General features: G+C 53.3%; 2 protein-coding genes across 2 annotated transcripts in view; one reads left to right on the top strand and one right to left on the bottom strand.

Moving 5' to 3' along the window:
- Positions 1-1,741: 1,741 nt before the first annotated feature.
- On the top strand, positions 1,742-8,007 carry Phyhip (phytanoyl-CoA 2-hydroxylase interacting protein). The gene is made up of 4 exons (XM_013034440.1): positions 1,742-1,906; positions 3,052-3,226; positions 6,193-6,310; positions 7,473-8,007. Exons 1-4 carry the CDS (start codon positions 1,742-1,744, stop codon positions 8,005-8,007), a joined length of 993 nt encoding a protein of 330 aa, XP_012889894.1.
- Positions 8,008-15,618: 7,611 nt separating this feature from the next.
- Positions 15,619-19,477, bottom strand: part of Bmp1 (bone morphogenetic protein 1) — a 36,589-nt gene continuing 32,730 nt past the window's right edge. Inside the window, exons 20-21 of the mRNA XM_013034414.1 lie at positions 18,673-18,923; positions 15,619-16,324 (exon numbers count right to left, since the gene is read on the bottom strand). Coding sequence (XP_012889868.1) covers positions 16,190-16,324; positions 18,673-18,923 — 386 coding nt within the window. The 3' untranslated portion in view covers positions 15,619-16,189. The remainder of the gene's footprint in view (positions 16,325-18,672; positions 18,924-19,477) is intronic.

Consider the following 19,477-nt stretch of genomic DNA (forward strand, 5'->3'; position numbering starts at 1 on the left):
CATGTATATGGGCACATGTATGTATGTGTGTGTGTGTGTGTGTGTGTGTGTGGTGTGTGCATGTGAGGGGCACAGATATGTCCCCCTAGGAACTTCTTGTCAGGATCTAGCGTGATGGTAGCTCCCCACTGTTTCAACACCTGTTCCCCGGATTACAAAGCAATTTTGAGGGTGGACTAGTAGCACCCCTACTTTTACTTACCATAGGATACTCTGTGCATGGAGCACTGGCACTTTAGGGTGGGAGGCCAAGATGAAACAGGACCTGAAGGACGCCGGGGGCAGGTAAGGGCCATCGCCCAGAGCTTTCCCTGGCACCTGCCACCCAGTCAGCCCACAGGTTCATCTAGAAGTGCTAGGTTTTAGAGCAGGCTTAATTGACAGGGAAGTGTGGGCTGGATCTTCTAGAAGCTATAAATAAAGTACCTGCTCTTCTCAGGCACACGTTACCCTTAGCTCCAGGGAAAGAAGAGGAGAGGTAAAGAGAAGAGAGGAGAGAAGGAGGTAGCATGAAGTATGCTGGGTATTGGGCTAGGGGAAGGAAAGCATGAGACTGAGGCTAAAGGCCTGGGGAAAGTGCACCCACGGTTATGATCTCCCCTCCCACGTCCCCACTGGTTCCGTGGAGCTCAGGCGAGCCAGGCTATAGGTAAACACAAGCAAGAAAGATGGCAGAACATAGTCCTTTCACACCGGAAGGGACCCACATGCCAAAGCAGAACTAAAGGAGCAGGAGAGGGAAGAGAGGGAAAACGCAATTGCTTAAAGGAAGAAAATTCACACCAGAAACATATATATCCCATGTATGACCACATGCATACACAGAGATACACACATACATTTACATACTCTGATGCAGCAACCTTAGCTCGGTGGGAAAGATCTTGACCTCTAGAGTATGAACCATTTGCTGGTTGTATGGCCTTGGCCATGTTAGCATCCCTAGTCTCAGCTACCTATCTGTAAAATGGGGAGAATGACGGTAGCTCTTTGGGAAATAACATCAGTGGGATTACTAGAACATGCCACCAATATCAAAACTAGTTATATAAGAATTGAGCGAGAGGATCAGCAAAAGAAGACAGAGTGGCTGTCCAAAAAGTTAGGGGTCCGCAGAGCTTGAAGCCGGCTGTAAGCCAACGACACCCCTCCCACCGTGAATGCATTCACTGGCACCTAATGTGGCACTTGTCCTCTCAGCCCTCACTGGATCACCCTTGGGAGGAGAGAGACCTGAGAACCAGGGTCTTGGCACCTGTGGACTTTGAGCTATCCTGCCTGCCACCTCCTTCCCTGCATGTGCCTCAGCCCCTCCGCAGGTGCTTCCTGCCAGGCCTCCACCTCCCACCCAGCCCCTCCACCCCCACCCTTTCTCGTTTCACGCCTGCTGGCTGAGGGCCCCTCCCTCCTCAGCCCCATCTGCTGCAAATCTGTCCCTGCCCAACGTTCACAGCATACCCACTGCCTTTGCCACCTGTCAGGTGCCATCTGCTACGTGGACCCTCCAAGGAGAGTGCAGAGTCCCGTAGGAAAGACCCCACCCTACCTCCCGCCCTTCCCCTCCCATCTACCTGCTGTCTTTTCCAATTTAACAGGCAGGTGCATTTGATGGGGGTGCTGAAGGTTCTAGTTCAAAAGGTATGCTGGGAGCAGCACATTCCAGAAAGTTCTGCGGTGGGAGGGAGGTGCTGATCCCTTCCTCTGACTCTCAGTCCCCACAGGAGCCAAACCGGAGGGGAGCATGGAGCTACTGTCCACCCCCCACAGCATTGAGATCAACAACATCACTTGCGATTCCTTCCGCATCTCCTGGGCCATGGAGGACAGTGACCTGGAGAGAGTCACCCACTACTTCATTGACCTCAACAAAAAGGAGAACAAGAATTCCAACAAGTTCAAGCACCGGGTAAGGAAGAGCGTGCCTGGCGCCTGTCCCCAGCTGCTGTGCCAGAAGGAGGCAGGATGATGAACCACTTGGGAGAAGTTGGGGCCGATTCGGGGGGCTGGTTTTCTCATTGAGTCATCTTAGGAAAATGACTTCTCTGAGCCTGAGCTTCTTTCTGGTAAAAAGGAAATAATCACACCTAGCCTTGTGGGCTTGTTGGGAGGATTTCATGAGTAATGTGTGTGTGGTGCTTGGCATGATGCCTAGCACAGCGCGAATGCTTTTATAAGCATCAGGACTGGGACTTCTGACAGGGGCAGAGTGCCTGGTAGGTGAGATGGGGAAGATGCTATCACTCCTAGGGGTGATGTCTCAAGTTCTAACAGGCACAGAACGTAGCAGCCTTGTCGACCAGATGAGCAACATGGTCCTCGGACAGGGGTGAGACCTTTTGTGCTGGATACTCGATGTTCTTGTCATTCTGTGTGCCCCTTACCTGCCTACTGGTCTAGAAAAGGAATGTGAGAGGGTCCTCACTGGTGTGTCTTTTCCCTGGGTTACCAGCTGGTATGGGAGCAGGTGGGAGAGGGCCAGCTGGTAGTGAGGTAGGGAGAAGCTGGCTCCCAGGACGCACGCAGGCCTGGGGTGGGCTACTCACCCTCGCTCCTCCATCTCTCTGGATCTGGCTTCTCCTGATCCGGGTGTCTTTTGGCAGGCCAGTTGCCACGGTGATGTGAATGTTCAGCACCACCCCCTGAGTCCTCCCCCCCAAAGAATAAGGCATATTTTTCTTTCCTCCCTGGCTTCTCAGCATTTGCTGTTGCCATGGAGACGGCGCTGCAGTGTGCAGAGCTCTCGAAGTTTCCCTCAAAAAATGAAGGTCTGGCTACTTTCAACTTTGGTGGCCTCCTCTCAAGTGGCTTTCCCCCTCTGTTCCTAGAGAATAGGGTGGAAAGCTGGAGAGAGCCGGTGGTGTGGCTGTCCCAAACCACTGCTTGCTTCCGTAGGTGTATGGTGGTCAAGAGACAGACCTATTGGGTCCCCAAGATTCTCTTCCTTCTTGGAAAGAAGAGGGGACCATATGAGGAGTCAGGATTCTGGGAGAACACTGGTTGGGGTAACCTCCAGATTGACTCTTGGCTCTCGGTCTGTACCCCGTTTCCCAGGATGTCCCTACCAAGCTTGTGGCCAAGGCAGTGCCGCTACCCATGACGGTGAGAGGTCATTGGTTCCTGAGCCCCCGTACAGAATACAGTGTGGCTGTGCAGACGGCGGTGAAGCAGAGCGACGGCGAGTACCTGGTATCGGGCTGGAGCGAGACAGTGGAGTTCTGCACTGGGGGTGAGGCCCTTCAGTACATTGCTGTTCTGCTTGCTTGGCATATCTGGCTGAGTTAGACCATGAAGGGCTCCATCTTTTTTGTTGTTGTTGTTGGTAGTGGTGGTGGTCATAGGGCCTGAACTCTGGGCCTGGGTTCTTCAGCTCAATTCTAGCACTCTACCACTTAAGCCACAGCGCCACTTCCGGCTTTTTCTGTTCATGTGGTGCTGAGGAATCGAACCCAGGGCCTCATGCATGAGGGACAAACACTCTACCACTGAGCCACCTTCCTAGCCCCAAGGGCGCCATCTTAACCCAGCAAACACTCATGAACACCTAAGCATATTGTTGAGGCCAGAGGGAGGCAGACACACCGGCCACGACACTCCCCACCCTCAGAAAGAGCTCTTTTTTCTAACAAAAGATAGATCAGATTCTATACATTGGCAATACCATCTCCAGAAAGGGATGAACTTACTTTTCTGGCTTGAGCCAAACATATTTTAAAAACATGTGGCAAAACAAAACAGACGTAAGATAAAAATCTATCCTTGGCCAAGTGCTAGTAGTTCACGCCTATAATCTTAGCAACTCTGTAGGCTAAGATTTGAGGATCATGGTTCAAAGCCAGCACAGGCAGGTAAGTCTGTGAGACTCTTAGCTCTAATTAACCACAGTAAAGCCAGAAGTGGAGTTGTGGTTCAAGTGATAAAATGCTAGCCTTGAGCAAAAAAACAAAACAAAACAAAAAAAACAAAATCAAAAAACAAAAACAAAACACCTGAGGCATAATGCTCAGGTCTTGAGTTCAAGTACAAAACAACAAACCAACCATAACTACTTTTTTTCTTCTTTTTTGTCTAGGGGCTGTCCCTTAGCTTTTATGCACAAAGATGGTGCTTGACCACTTAAGCCACAGCTTAAGCTTCCAGCTTTTTCTGTGTGTGTGTTGTTAATTGGAGATAAGAATCTCAGGGACTGGGGCTGGGAAGGTAGCTCAGTGGTAGAGCGCTTGCCTTGCATGCATGAGGCCCTGGGTTCGATTCCTCAGCACCACATAAGCAAAAAGAAAAAAGCCGGAAGTGGCACTGAGGCTCAAAGGGGAGAGCGCTAGCCTTGAGCTGAAGAGCTGAGGGACAGCGCCCAGGCCCAGAGTTCAGGCCCCACAACCGGACCCCCCCCCAAAAAAAAAGAATCTCTGGGACTTTCCTATTGGAGTGGGTAAAGATGGGCAGGGGATGGCTCTAAGCCAAGATCCTCAATCTCACCCTCCTGAGTAGCTAAGGTGACAAGTGTGGCCACTAGCATCCTGCAGCTCTTAACTACTTCTAGGCAAATGGTGCAGTAGTGTTCAATGAATTTACATTGTTATGCAACTAATTTCCATGACTTTTCCATCTTGCAAAACCGAAACTCTATGCTCATTAAACAACCACTCCCCTTTTCCCCTCCCCCAAGCCCAGGCAACCGCATCCTACTTTCTGTCTAGGATTTAGACTACTGTAGGTGCCTTGCCTAAGTGGAATTATCCAGCATTTGGCCTTTTTGTGACTGGCTTATTTCTTTTAGCATAATATCTCAAGATGCATGAGTTACTGTATTCTGTGCCAGAATTTCTTTCCATAGTATACAGAGACCACATTTTTTTTTCCCTCAGTGGTCAGTGGTCTCTTTAAAAGCATTTTTTATTGTTATCATAAAGGTGATGTACAAAGAGGTTATGGTTACATGTCAGGTAAAGACTATATTTCTTTTTGGACAGTGTCATCTCTGCCCTTATTCTCTCCCATCCCCACCCACAAGTTATATAGTTCATTTTCAACATAGTGTCTAGTGAGTCTCACAGTTGCAGTTGTTCACTCTTTGTCCCTCCATTTCTGTGCCCCCTGTCAGCGGTCCCTTTTTGGAACGGCTGTGCCTCGCTAGTCCTGAGTCTCTCCTTAGCCTGGCAAAATGGCCCCCACTGGATGGCCTTGCAAGCTCTTTCTGCGGAGCCTAGCTTACAGATGTCAGCGGGACCCAACACCAGCCTTGTGTGTGCTTCCTCACAGATGACCCAGGATCTGCCCCGTAACTTTCCTTCCCTTTGGCATCCATGTGAGAACTGCTCCAGATTGCTCTCTGTCCCAACTAAGGGACAGGGAACATTCTCTGCCCTCAGGCATCTGAGGCGGCTGACTCCCTCTTCTGCCAAGCTCTCTGCCCAAATCTCCTTGAGCTGCCACGAATCTGACTTTCGGGAGGTATTCCTGGCCCTTGTGAGAGAGGCTTCCTGTTTTGCCCCAAGAACCGCATAAGCAGTGAGCATTTAAGTCTAACTGGGGAGCTGGAGATGGCTGCAGTCCAGTCTGTGCTCCTCTTGCCAAATCGAGTGCCCAATCAGGGACGCATCTACAATGAGCAAAGGGCACCCTTGCCTAATTTTACCAAGAGGCTGTCGAATCTAGCAGCAGGGGGCCAATTTTCCCGTCTTGGTGGCAACCCTTCCCTGTTTGTCCTGAAAGGCCCAAGCAGAGCACCCAGCACCGCAGGCCTGCGTCCACTTAAACATTCACATGCTTTGTGGGCCCAGGCTCTGTTCTCCACAAGACCACCTCTGTAATTATAACTGGCTTTCATGCAGTGTGTGTGTGTGGGGGGACCTGCTGCATTTGAGACACCCTCCTCCAAGGACCTTGCTTTCTCCCCATCCCCCACTTCAAGTCCTTCTTTTGCCTACTTAGCCTCTTTCCACACTCTGAACCTCTAGCAATGAGGACACAGAGGTGATGAGGACAGACAGCATGAAACTCTCCATGTTGCCAGCCAGTGCCAGCTGGCTTGTGCCCATCTGAGCCCAAGCTGTTGTAGGAGCTAGCCCTTATCCCCCTCCCTGACTGCTCCCGAGGACAGAGGTTGACCAGCACAGCACAGTGGGGGTGACGGGGGGAAGAGGTGATGACCCTGCAGCTGGTCTTGGCTCACCTTGTCCTCCTGGACTCTTGCAGATTATGCTAAGGAGCACCTGGCCCAGCTGCAGGAGAAAGCTGAGCAGATCGCTGGACGAATGCTGCGCTTCTCCGTCTTCTACCGCAACCATCACAAGGAGTACTTCCAGCATGCCAGGTATGGCAACGCAGGCTTCCAGGCTGCTCCTGTCTCCCGCAGCTCTCCCTCCCCCTGCCCTGGCCGGCTGAGGTCACCACTGCTGTGGACGACCGGACCCTCTCCCCTGGATTCCCTCTGGCCTCACGGCATGGTTGATTCAGAAGGGACTGATACTCTGGGATTGGGCTCAGGAAAGGTGGGTGCTCTGGAACAGGATCACCTGGCCAAGCACTATGCTGGCAAGCCCAGGTGATTGAGGTCTTGCTTGATCTCCCTCTGGGATAGTTCCTTCACTGGCGGCAGCTGTGTTTTCATTTCAGGACCAGGAGCACAGGGGAATTAGAAAGGAGAAGGCAAAATAAGAGCTTCAGGGTTCAGGGAACGTTGGGGAATCACTGTTTTCCATGTTGGGGGCTGAGGAGCCCGAAGGCATCATGGGGAATCCTTTAGGGAACTGCTGAGAGGTACTGGTGGAGGGGCTTGGTGGGTCCTACCTTGATGGTCCACCAGAGCAGCCTCAGTCTTAGTTACCTGTGTGTGATTTCTGTGGGGTGGGGGAGGGGAAGAGCTTCTCAGTGTTTGAAAATTAAGCATCCTATCCCGCACCCTGAGCCTGCAGATGAGCAGCCTGAGGTCGCTGTGAGCCTTAGTTGATCAGCTGAGCCAGCAAGTTTGTCATCACTCAGGCAGCCAGGATCAAGCAACAGTGAGGCAGGTCAAGGGCTGGCCCACTCACCCCCATGCCGGCCCACACTGCTTCAAATCTATGTCCTTCTAAGCCCAGCCAAGGCAAGCTGCCTTTATCATCATTATAGGTGAGAATCTGGACCCCACGCCCCAGGGCAGTAAGGACCTCAAGGATCTTTAGTATTTTTGTAAGAAAAACACAGGCAATGGTCTTGTTTGAGCTCCCTGATCAGTCAGAAAGAGACGGAACACCTACGTGTGCCAGCTCCCTACTGGAGAGGAAGATGATGGCACAGGCTTAGCGTCTGGTCAGGGCTACAGTAGGAGAAGATTTCGTGTCTGTTTGTACCTTGTGGAGACAGTGGGATGGTGGGGGGTGCTGGGAGTCCAACCAGTACACTCTTCCCAACCACGCAGCAGCCAAGCCCCAGCCGAGCTAATTCGTGCCATTCCCCCACCCCCCTTCCTTTTGGCATTTCTTCCTGGCAAGCAGGACCCACTGTGGGAACATGCTTCAGCCCTACCTGAAGGACAACAGTGGCAGCCACGGCTCCCCCACCAGCGGCATGCTCCACGGTGTGTTCTTCAGCTGCAACACCGAGTTCAACACTGGCCAGCCCCCCCAGGACTCCCCCTATGGCCGCTGGCGCTTCCAGATCCCCGCCCAGCGCCTCTTCAACCCCAGCACCAACCTCTACTTTGCAGACTTCTACTGTATGTACACCGCCTACCACTATGCCATCCTGGTTCTGGCACCCAAGGGCTCCTTGGGGGACCGCTTCTGCCGTGACCGCCTGCCCCTCCTGGACATTGCCTGCAACAAGTTCCTGACCTGCAGTGTGGAGGATGGGGAGCTAGTCTTCCGCCATGCCCAGGACCTCATCCTGGAGATAATCTACACCGAGCCGGTCGACCTGTCCCTGGGCACCCTGGGGGAGATCAGTGGGCATCAGCTCATGAGCCTGTCCACTGCCGATGCCAAGAAAGACCCCAGCTGCAAGACCTGCAATATCAGTGTGGGCCGCTAGGGACTCCTGGGGAGCTGGGGAGCTAGGGAGATGGTGAGAGGGTAGAGATGGGTGGCTTAGGTTCAGGGAGCTGGCTTTCTCTCCCCTGCCCCCTGCTCTCCACTCTGTCTGTCCACCCCTCTCCCTTTGGCAATAGAGGCAACAGATGGCGGTCCTCTTTATTAGGGTGGCCCAATCCAGGCCCCGTGGACTTGGGAGGGCTTTCCAGCCTCAGTAGGTTGGCAGGTGGGCTGCATTTCCAGAGAATTCTCCCTTCCTCCGGTTTCCCTCTCCCTTTCATGACTCATCCGGGCCTCCACCTCCCAGAATCCTACCCACCTCCCGGGCTCTCCCAAGAAGCCTCTCTGGGCCAAAGCCCACATGTAGCCTGGCTGTTTCCATGGAGACAGAGAGCTGTGGGGCATCTCTTCCTTAGCCCCACCTACCCCACTCAGGGCCACCCCAGGAAGCCCCCTCCCTGCTGAGTTGGGCCTGGGGGTTTCCCACTCCAGGCCAGGACCCTCCCTCTATAAATAGTCACCTGCACTGCTCTCACTCCCTGGCTGCTCCTTACCCCAAGAGCCTGTGCCCTGCAGGGGAGAGCTATCCCTTCCCCCTCCCTCCGTTAGCCCCACTGATGTCTGCCCGCTGATGTCGAGAAAGAGGCCCTCTTTCGTCTTTCTGGCCTTGGGAGCCTGTGGGCTCTTGGGGTTTTCCTGTTCATCTACCTGGAGATAATCATTCCCCAGCAAACCTTCCTTGCTCAGATTGTGTGGGAGCTGGAGCAGCAGCCTTGGGGGGCCTGGAACAGCAGTCGCTGGGGTCGAGGAGGGGGCGGGACACCCCTGAGACCCCTTCCTCAGCAGGAATGAGCTGCCTCATGCCTTGATGGGGCCTGATTTAGAACTAGGGGACAGAGGGTTACTCGGGGAACGCTAGTACCCCACCTGCCACTGTGCTGACTGCTCCATGACGCTGTGTGAGCTGCACTGTGGGCACTCTGCTTCTGGCACCTTGGCCAGCACACTGGCCCTCTCTGCTCTCGTGACCACTGCCTGGGGAGTTCTTGATAAAGCCCTCCCTCGGTTCCCTGTGTTTTTATCTTGTTCCTACTGTCATACGGGTCATGGGGGTGGTCCCCAGGGCAAGCCAAAGTAGTTGGAGACATGGGTGAGGACTGGAGCCAGTGAAGAGCAGTCCTCACGGTGACTTTCCCAGAGATGATAGGGACAAGGCACACGCAGCTGGAGTTCTGTGAAGAAGGACAAAAGGGCGGGCAGACCAACAGGCCACACACTGGTGAACTACAGACAGGTGGATGGCTGGTTGTCAGTCAGCTGTCTCGTTGGGGTGGGCCAGGAGGTCTGGGGCTCTGGGCGAGTGTGGAGAAGAGGAGGCAGCCCCCAGGCCCTTCTCCCTGTGCTGACAGCAGTGCCGTTGAGCAGCTGCTGTCCTTCCCCTGGCTCTGGTGTCCTCCCCAGGTGGGGACTCGCCCCGCCTATGCTGTGCTTGCAATATGTACCAATAAACCACATGGCCTGAAGCTCTTGTCTGTGTTGATGCATTTAGGCTGCTATAACAAAATACCACAGGCTGATGACTTAGGAAAAACAGAAGATTTCTCTGATAGGTCTAGAGATGAACAAGTTCAAGATGAAGTGTCTGAAGAGGCCCCACCTGTATGCATAGGTAGCCATTTTCTCCCTGTGTCCCCACAGGGTAGAAGGGCTGAGCAGACTCCCTCTGCTTCTCTCATGAGGGCTCTCATCACATTTGTGAGGGCTCTACACTCATGACCTGGCACTTCGCCAAGGCCACCATCACAGTGAGGTTAGGGTTTCAACACATCAACTTGGGGCTGGGGCTCATGCTTACAATCCTAGCTACTCAGGAGACCCACATCTGGAGGATGGAGGTTCAAAGTCATCCCAGGCAGAAAGCCTATGAGATTCAATCTCCAAAATAGCCAGCAAAAATGACAGGCTAGAGGCATGGCTCAAGTGGTAGAGCACCAGTAAGCACGCTGATTGAGCAGGGGGGCCTGAGCTCAAACCCTGGTACCAGCAGAGAAATAAAATTTTGGGGTATTGGGTCACAGGCACTGAGGTGACAGCAGCACCTCTGGCCTGGGGAAGGGGGGAGGGGTGAGTCTATACAGGAGCTCGAGTGAGGATGCCCAGGGCAAGGCATCTGGCTCCTAGTGTGAACCCAACTCCTGCTGTGGGTGGCTGGGCTCAGAGTCTAGAGCCACAGCTTAGGAGGGGTCTTTGGTGGTCCCTAGATGCCTGTGTAGGTCCTACACACTACTGCAGGCTGTCATGCCGCAGACTCAGATGCCACTGGATTTCCCACCCAAGAGCCAGTGTCCCCTCCCCCAGCAGTGCTCCTCTGTTGTAGATCTGAGTCACCTCTGCATCTATTATTATGGGCTTATTAAAATGGTCCTCAGCTGGAGTGGAAACGCTCCAGAATAGCCAGAGGTACCTTACCAACAGTCTGAGTCAATGCCAAGTTCACATGTGTCAGACTGTCAGACTGTGAAGCATGGCCTCTTTGGGATAGGAAGGAAAGCTGAAGGGCAGCAACCACTTCCTGAGGGCCTACTGTGCAGACACGGACTGATGCTTCCATACTGATCCACCCTGTTAGTCCGTACAGTGGCCCTTGTCGGGGTAGTATTCCTATCTGGCAGATGGAAGAGCTGAGGCACAAAGAAATTAAAAGCCTGGCCCATGTTCACACCAATTCAGAAGCAAGTCTTTGAATGCTCTGTGCCTTCCTCCCCAGGCATATGTCAGGGGCCACCCTGCAGCTAGACACAGGCAGGTCCTTTCTCAGAAGTGGTGACCCTCTGCGGGGGGGAAGGTCTCCTCTTCTAGCTAAGTGAGATCTAATTCCGGAATATCACCAGGGGGTGCTGTGGAGTCACACATGCCACGGAGGCTTGTTTTAAAGTAGTGGGCAGCACTTGAGCTCATGGTTCCAAGGATGGGGAATGACTCTGGGGTCCTCCTCCTGTCTCTGGACGGTCTGGTTTTCCAGAATGCTCCAGGGGGAATGGGTTCAGTTTTCTTCAGAGACCTTCTGGATTTCTTGGGAAGTGGGACTGGCTCTCAAGGTCTTCTAATGGCGCTAAGAGCAGAGAACAAAGGTATATGTTGCTTGGGCGGGGGGGGGAGCTGCTGTAGCTTCCTCCAGACAGCCTGCTTCTCCGTCCTCTGTCCAGATGGCCACTCCTGGCATACAGCCAGTATGGACTGCACAAAGCACCAGTCAGATAAAGCAGGGTCAGGGCATCTGCTGCAGTCTGACCTGGCGTCTAATCTGACCCAGTAGAAGGAGAGCGGTCCCTGTATGAGGCACATGCACATTTACACCATATGTGCACACACGTGTACCTTGCCTGGGCTGCTCCAGACAGTTCCTGCTCCATGGACGACTGTAGACTGTGGCTCTAGCTCTGCCTGCAATCAGGCAGGGAGGGAAACCAAGGCTGAGGTCAGAGAGTAAAGCTCCAGGTTACAGGTGTCGGGGGGGGGCTCTAGTGTGCAGGCTCTAACACACAGACAAACCCAACACAAACACATGGCTGCACACGTGTGTTCGCCCACACATACACAACTCCCACATTCTCCTGAGCTCTGTTGTGTATCCCGACTTCCTTCCCTTTTCTTTCCTCGCAGGCTAGCATCTTCACTTTTAATTCTGGGTAAATAAGAGCCCAAGTCTACCAAAAATCAGAAGGAGAGAAGGTGCCAGCTCTGAGGACCAAAAGCCAATTTCTTCTAGCTTTGGTATGCATCTCTTCTTCATGTTAGAAATAAGAGGTGACTCGGGACCAAGAAAAGGGACAAAGAGGGGGCCATCCCCTGAAATGGAGGGAAGCCTGGATTCAGGAAGCAGAGCTGAGGTGATTGGCTATAAAATAGCGTGGCCACAGCATCTGGAGGAGATTGGAACCAGATGTCCCTGGGTGGGGGCAGGGAGGGTGTGCGGCTGGAGCCGCAGCTCATCAGAAGGAGGCTGGGTTGTGGGGGACCTCCCAACTTTCTGGGGAAAACATCTGGCTGCCCTCTTCCCCCAAACTCTCCAAGTCAGGCACTACTATTTTTGCAAACTAGAGCAGCAAATCTTTTCACAGATTCCAGCATCAGCCTTGTGCAGAGGGGCAGTCCAATACAGGGTGTGACTCAGGAGGTATCCAGAAAGGCCACCAGATGGCCAGAAATATGTCCCTGCTGCCCCACAAGCTCCTCCTTGTTGTGAGTTGGGCTGAGCTCTGTCCCAAGCTCTGAATGCCTGACTGGAAACCAGTGAACAGGAGGTTTGCTTTTAGTCTAGGAGTAAGTATCTGGCAGAGAAAAGGTCTCTTATGAAGAGCCTGCTGTTTGACAAGCACAGTGACAGGCTCTCCTCAAAGGTCATCTTGTTCCTTCATTATCTTGACAGGTGTTATTGTCACCAGGGCTGACAGATGAAGAAGAAACTGAGGCTCAGGTTAAGTGACTCATCCAGTGTCACACAGCCACAAAGGGTTCAAAACGAGCTGTTCACTCTCAAGCGCATCCTTCCTTCCTTCCTGGTTTGAACTCAAGGTTTAGGTGCTGTCCCTGAGCTTCTATGTTCAAGGCTACCACTTGAGCCACAGCTCCACTTCCAGCCTTTTGGTGGTTAACTGGAGGTTAAGTTTCATGGAATTTCCTTCTGGGGCTGGTTTCCAACCATGACCTTCCAATCCCAGCCTCCTGAATAGCTAGGATTACAGGTGTGAGTTACCAGCACCTGGCTTGGTCTTTCTTTTCCTTTCTTATTTCCTCCTCTTTCTTTCTCTCTTTTTTCCTTTTCTTTTTTCTCTTTCCTCCCTTCTCTTTCTCTCTCTCTCTTTCTTTCTTGAGAAGCTTGCAGGAAGGGTGAGCAAGAGAGGAAGGAATGGAGAAGCAAAAAAGGAGTGAGAAGCTGGGCACCAAGGGCTCACATCTGTAATCCTAGTTACTCAGGAGAATGAAGCCAGCCCGGGCAGGAAACTCTTATCTCCAATTAAATTACAGAAAAAGCTGGAAGTGACACTGTGGCTCAATGGTAGAGTGCTAACCTTGAGCAAAAGGAGCTCAGGGACAGTGTCCTGACCCAGAGTTCAAGCCTCAGGACCAGCAAAGAAAAGAAAAGAAAAATGACAACAAAAAGGAGTAAGAGACAGAGCTAGGCACCCAACTTTGCTGACTTTTGAGAGTTAAGCCAACAGTTTGCCTTGGAAACTTGAGCTATTTCTCAAGGATCTTAGCTGCTTCAACAGCCTGGACCCCTACAATCTAGGCTGCTTTGGAGTCTTGACACTGGGTTTATTTGCCTCTGACTACTGTAGGAAAGGCACTGGGAATAGGTGACAGGTTTGGTGAACTGAGGCCCAGGGAAGAGGGCAACTGGCCAGCATTGCAGAACTAAGTGTGGCAAAGTCTGACTGCCAAACTCATGGATATTGCTCCCAGAGCCCAGCTTGGAAGCTCTGGGGAATGCTGACTGCCACCTGATTCTGGGATTCAGAGTGCACAGAGGAGGAGTCCATCTTGGCTCTTCCACTGGGGTGGGCACTTGGGCCACTGGGAGACCTCATGGGTAGGTGGCTGGAAGAACCATGAAGTCTTCCACAACTAAGGCCTCACCTGCGCTGAGCCAGAATTGGCCTAGTTCAGAGCCTGAGGCAGCCAGAAGGCGAGGGTGGGCTGGTCCTAGAGAACTGTTTTTATTTTTACTGAATGCTGAAATAAGTTTCTCTGGCCTGCAGCCAGCTCTGCGCCGCTTCTCCCACCCCAAGGAGAGCTCTGTTCCTTGTCTTCTTCCCTGCCCCCCTCCACAACCATCTTGTCTTCCTTTCCTACTCTCTGTCCAACAAGTGTTCCTCTTCCTCCTCCTCCCCTTCCTCCTCCTTCTCTGCCTCACCATCAGAGCCTACCCATCATCCACACTTCAGGCTGTCTGCTTATAAGAATTTGGGGGTGGATATGTGGGCATCCAGGCAGGCCTGTCCCCTACTTCTTGGCTGACTGTGACAGAGGACCTTAACTACTATGGGGACCTGCTTAGTGGTTTGGAGGTCCACTGGGTGACGCAGGAGCTCACACCACAAGTGCTGGCCCTGCACCAAAGCCTCCCACACTAGTTCTGTCTGGGTAGGGGGAATCCAAGACATTCTGCACTTTTTACTACGGGTACAAGGTTTCCCTTGTGGGCCCGTGTTACAGCCCCCCCAGCTGCCTCTGAATATGGGCTCTGGGAAGGCCAAGAGGCTCACTCACGTCCTCTGAGGGGTCTTGCTCTGTCTGGAGAGGATTATATCATGATCTTGGCTTCTGTAGGCCTATGGCTTTGCGACTGTGATCCTTTGAGCTTAGGAACAACCTGAAAGGCTGGTATACGCTGCTGTCACCATTGAATACAAATGTTGCTACAGAGGAGCTGACAAACAGTGTTGGGGTAAAATGTCCAGACCCCCATTTGGGTGTCTTTCCATCCTGCCCATGGCTCCCCAGGCTGCGAACCCCTCCTAGAGCAGGGAAGTAAGGATAAGCAGCAGCCCCCTCTGGGTATCTCTTGTCCCTTGCTGGGCTCCAATGCCTCACCTGTTGTCAGGGCTGGAGGGAAGGGCCACAGCTTGATGGTGGACAGCTGGCTTCCTGAAAGAGGACCCCACACATACAACTGCGTGCACCCCAGTCTATGGAAAAAGCCAACAGGGGCCTACCATGCCACACTGTTCCCCGGGAGGCGGGGGTCCCTAAGTCCAGACAGCATCTGTCCCAGCACTTGCCCCTGAAATAGTGATGAGCCTGGGGCTAAGAGAAGACTGGAAGTCCACAGAAGGTTCCTGGGGAACTCTGGCTTGGAGTGGGCTGCTGGCTGTCTCCAGAATCTGGGTGTGGCCAGCTCAGGCAGGAAAGCCTTGTCTCCAGGTCCCCTCTGCTGTCTTCCCCTGAGAGAGCCAGGCAGAGAAGGGAGGTGGCAATGGCAGGAAGGAGGCTGGACAAGACACAGCCTCAGCTTGCCAGGGAGGGAGGCCGGAGCTGGAATGTCTGCTCCCTGGCTGCGGAGCAGTGTTTGCCTCTCGTCTCCAAGACAGGAGGACTCACAGGGCAGCACTCAGCGTCTGACCCTCAGAAAGACAGGCACTGAGCAACAACAGAGGACATGTCCTAGCTGGTGTGGGCTCCCCAGCCAGACATCCTGCAGCCCACTTACTCTTTTTCTAGACAAAGACAGAAAAACCAGATGGACAAACACCCCCTACCCCCAACTCCCTTTACATGCCTCCTCCCTCCCATGAAACAGCCTCTTTATAGAATGTTCTACCTCTCTTGTGTGGGAGGGCTACAGCAGTGTGTGTGTGTGTGTGTGTGTGTGTGTGTGTGTGTGTGTGTGAGAGAGAGAGAGAGAGAGAGAGAGAGAGGAGGCCTACAGCCCAAGTGTGAAATCACACCCTTAGGCATCCTGGAATTGTGGGAGAGAATGGCAGCCAGCAAAGCCAGGTGTTCTGCCGTGTCCTGGCCTCAGATACCCAGCAAGCCTGCACATCTGGAAGGCGTCTCCCCGTCCCCCTGTCCCAGACAGCATCTGGCACGGGCTGTGAGCTGTATCACTTTCAGTTTATTGGCTGGTGCACCCTGGTGTGGCTGACCAGCCGTGAGCCTGCAGCAGCCCTGTCGTGTTTCTCCAGCTCTTCCTCTCCATCTCCTACTGTGGCTCCCAGGGGACACGCATGGACACTCATGCTCCAGGAAACCAGGGAAGGGGGTCAAAATAAAACCAAAATGAGGCTGGAGACAGGGCAGGAAATGTACATTACAATGAAGATTACAGCCGCCGGCTATACACAATACAGCGTGTACGACGGCAGGGATGGCAGCCGGCTCCCACTGACAGGTCCTCTTGCCACCGGGCAGGGCTTGGGAAGAAATGGTCACTTCAAGTGTCTCAGTAGAAGCTCTGGCTCCCTGGCCTAGGCCCCTCACTCTGGTGGGGAGACTGCAGACAGGTGGCATGTGTGAAGTCCAACCCCTACCTCCTGAAGACAGCCCCACTCAGCCCAGCAGCGCTGCAGGTCCTGGTGCCTGGTGGTAAGGGACGGTGTGTCACCTCTGCCTGCCTCCCTCACTGTCCAGTCTAGGTGACTGAGGGAAGCCAGACTTCCGTCCCCGCGAGAGGGCAGTGGTCACTTCCTGCTGTGGAGTGTGTCCTGGAACTTGGTGCTCGTGTACCGCAGGTGGAATCCTTTCTTGGTGATGGTGTCATCTGAGTGGAACTTCACCAGGACAGAATCTCCAGCAGAGTACACCTCCTCAGGAGGCTGCAGAGAAAGACAGGCATGAGGTGGAGGGAAGAGGCTGGGACTGCTCTCTTCCCTCTGCAACATCCTAGGCTCACAGGAAGGCAAGAGGTTTTGTTACTTTGGCCAGATCTCCTAACTCCATGAAGCAGTGTCTACCAGGCCTGGTGGTACACGCCCATAATCCCAGCACTCTGGGGCAGAGGCAGGAGAAACGTGAGTCTGAGGCCAGTCTAAGCTACATAGTGAGTTTTTAGCCATCTGAGACGACATAGCAAGACCCTGTATCAGGAAAGAAGGACAAGATTGAATGGTGTTTAATGGGATACTCGAGGGGAAGTAAATTGTTTTAAATACAGAGTCACCTTCCTTTTTTTTGGGGGGGGGTCCGGTCGTGGGGCCTGAACTCTGGGCCTGGGTGCTGTCCCTCAGCTCTTCAGCTCAAGGCTAGCACTCTACCACTTGAGCCACAGCGCCACTTCCGGCTTTTTTCTTATGTGGTGCTGAGGAATCGAACCCAGGGCCTCAAGCATGCAAGGCAAGTGCTCTACCACTGAGCCACCTTCCCAGCCCCCCCTTTTTTTTTCTTTTCCAGTTGTGGGGCTTGAACTTGGCATGGGCGCCGCCCCTGAGCTCTTCAGCTCAAGACAAGCACTCTACCACTTGAGCTACAGTACCACTTCCGGTTTTCTGGTTGTTAATTGGAGATGAGTCTCACAGACTTTCCTGCCCAGGCTGTTTCTGAACCTTGATCCTCAGATCTCCGCCTCCTAAGTAGCTAGGATTACAGGTATGAGCCACCCGGCACCCTGCTAGCCCTCTGCACTTCAAGCTTGAAAGGTTGCTGGGGAAAAAACCAGCTGGAGGATGAAGGTAAGAGTGAGCGACAGCAGAGGTCGCTGTGGAGGCCGCATCCTGGCTGACCCGGAGTCTTGGACTTGCAAAGGAGGTGCCTGCCAGGTGGTGAAGTAAACCACCGGGAAAGGACAATCTCCCCCAGACTGCTGTCCTCCACCATCCCCATCCATCCTGGATCCCACCATGGTCTATGCCAGGTGATGCCCTTCCTAAAGTGGTTCTACATCCCCACAGGGATGCTCCAGTCCTCCATGCATAGAAAGAACCATTTGTGAAAGCCTTAGAGACCTTTCCCACATCCCATCCCTTAGCTCCAGCTGAAGAAGTCTCTGGAAGAATCACCCTGGAGACATTCCATTTGGTGTGTGACTCAGAGGAAGGGGCAAAGTGGGAAGAGGTGTGAGCTTGGAAGTCAGATGCCAGAGCAGCTTGGCGGGTGGGCTGGAGTTTTGTACCAGCTTTTCACTGTCTGCTTTCCTTGGCCCGGCTCCTGCTGTTCAGGCAAGGCTCCTAAGGAGAGCCCCCAGCAATGCTGGGCCCAGCAGCTGTTGCCACTCCTTAACCCTTCCTGGACTTAACCTTCCCAGGCACCAGGGTGCTCTGGAGCACAGCCTTGAGAGGTGGGAGTCAGAGACTGCTTCCGAATGGGCACGCGTGTGAATCCAAGCATGTGTGTGTGTGTGTGTGTGTGTGAGGGGTGGGGGAAGATAACAGATTTATTTAAATGTAGAATTTCTAAAAACAAAGAAGAAAGCATGGGGGGACGAGGAAGGGAGGCTAGGGGAGAGAGGGAGAGAGAGAGAGAGAGAATAGCTCTTGTTGGGAGGAAAAGAAACGCGCTTGGGCAGCTGGCTTTTCACAGGACAGGGAGGGGCAGAGTAAGAAATGAGGGTGCTTTAGCGTGGTGTGGGTGGTCCCCTTGTAATCCTAGCTACTCAGAAGGCTGAGATCTGGAAGATCTCAGTCAGAAGCCAGCCTGAACCAAAAAGCCAGTCTCACAGAAAAGTGTGTTAGCCTCCATCTCCAATCAAGCAGCAAAAATCTGGAGACATGGTTCAAGTAGTAAAGTGCCAGCCATGAGCAAAGACTCTGAGCTCAAGCCCAGGTACCAGAAAATAAAAAAAGCAATAGAAAAGAAATGAGGGTTTTTACGGCTCTATTGGTCTAGTGAGTGACAGCTCAGACTGGCTCTGGTCCCAACTGTGCCTCCACTCCAGGGACAGCTGAGGGAACAAGGGAAAACTCCATCCCTTCCTCAGACACAAGCTATCTTCGCAAACCCAGCCAAGCTGGTCCAGAGCTGGTATGGGTCAGGTCAGAGCCTGGACCAGAGGTTTTAGAAACCTGTGTTGCCCAGAAAAGACCCTGATCTCCTTGGTGGCGATGGGTCAGTATAGGGTGGCCTTTCTGGGCACCCACCAGGCTCAGTGTCCTGGCTCTCATTGAGGGTACCTTCAGGGCACTGGGTCTCAGGATGGGGAGTAAGGATTAGAAGGTAATGGGGTGCTCACCCCAGAGCCGCAGTAACGCCCCAGTCTTGGAGCTGTGCTGTCATAACCATCGAAGAGCTCCATGTAGTCGTAACCACAGTCAGTCTCCTCCTCCACCTCGAAGGTCTGGAACACCAGCTCCACGCCATAGCCCTCCTCAGCCACGATGACCCATTCGCAGTCCACACCCCCAGGGTAGTTGTTGTCACCAAATTGGGCATGAGAGTACAGGTCCTTAGTCTTCACATCTGCCCGCACCTGGCCTCCACACTCTGCAGGAACAACAGGATTGGCCACTCCCCCTGACCACTGCCACACATAGCCTGGGCCACTGACAGATAGGCTGGGAGTGAGGACTTGGCCCAGAGCAGGCGTTTTGCTGTGTCCTCTCTGGAGAGATGGTTACGGATGCTCTGGGGTAGGGTGCCCGGATGGAAGGTGGCAGAGTACAAGCTGACATGTGCTCTAGCTGAGAGTTGTCACAGAGGCATGTGGCCCAGTGTTGCCAGAACATACCTTTTCAAGAGAGAAGCTGTACTTCTTGGTTTTATGAGAAAACTCCTAGTTTTTAAGCATTGGCACAAATGAAAAACAAAAACAAAACAAACAATACTGTGTGAGCCAGACAGGGAGGTCTGGCCAGATGGAGTTCTGGCCTCTGGCTTATGACCTCGGGCTGGGCCAGATTAAGAAGGAGCACACAGGGCAGGGTCAGCAGTGGCCAACCTCCACCAGGTGCCCTGGCATGTCCTGTGCCCAGCGCTCAGATCCCCTGGAGGACATGGAAAAGAGAGAGAGGGCCAGGATGCCTGGTCAAGATGGAGTT

This window comes from Dipodomys ordii, unplaced genomic scaffold (assembly GCF_000151885.1).
Source record: "Dipodomys ordii isolate 6190 unplaced genomic scaffold, Dord_2.0 Scaffold189, whole genome shotgun sequence".
NCBI classification, from domain to species: Eukaryota; Metazoa; Chordata; class Mammalia; order Rodentia; family Heteromyidae; genus Dipodomys; species Dipodomys ordii.

Excerpts from the sequence above, each read along its gene's own strand:
- Phyhip (XM_013034440.1), top strand. The coding sequence starts at position 1,742 with ATGGAGCTACTGTCCACCCCCCACAGCATTGAGATCAACAACATCACT. Across the intron at positions 3,227-6,192 it reads AGTGGAGTTCTGCACTGGGG|ATTATGCTAAGGAGCACCTG; the intron begins GTGAGGCCCTTC and ends GGACTCTTGCAG. Across the intron at positions 6,311-7,472 it reads GAGTACTTCCAGCATGCCAG|GACCCACTGTGGGAACATGC; the intron begins GTATGGCAACGC and ends CCTGGCAAGCAG.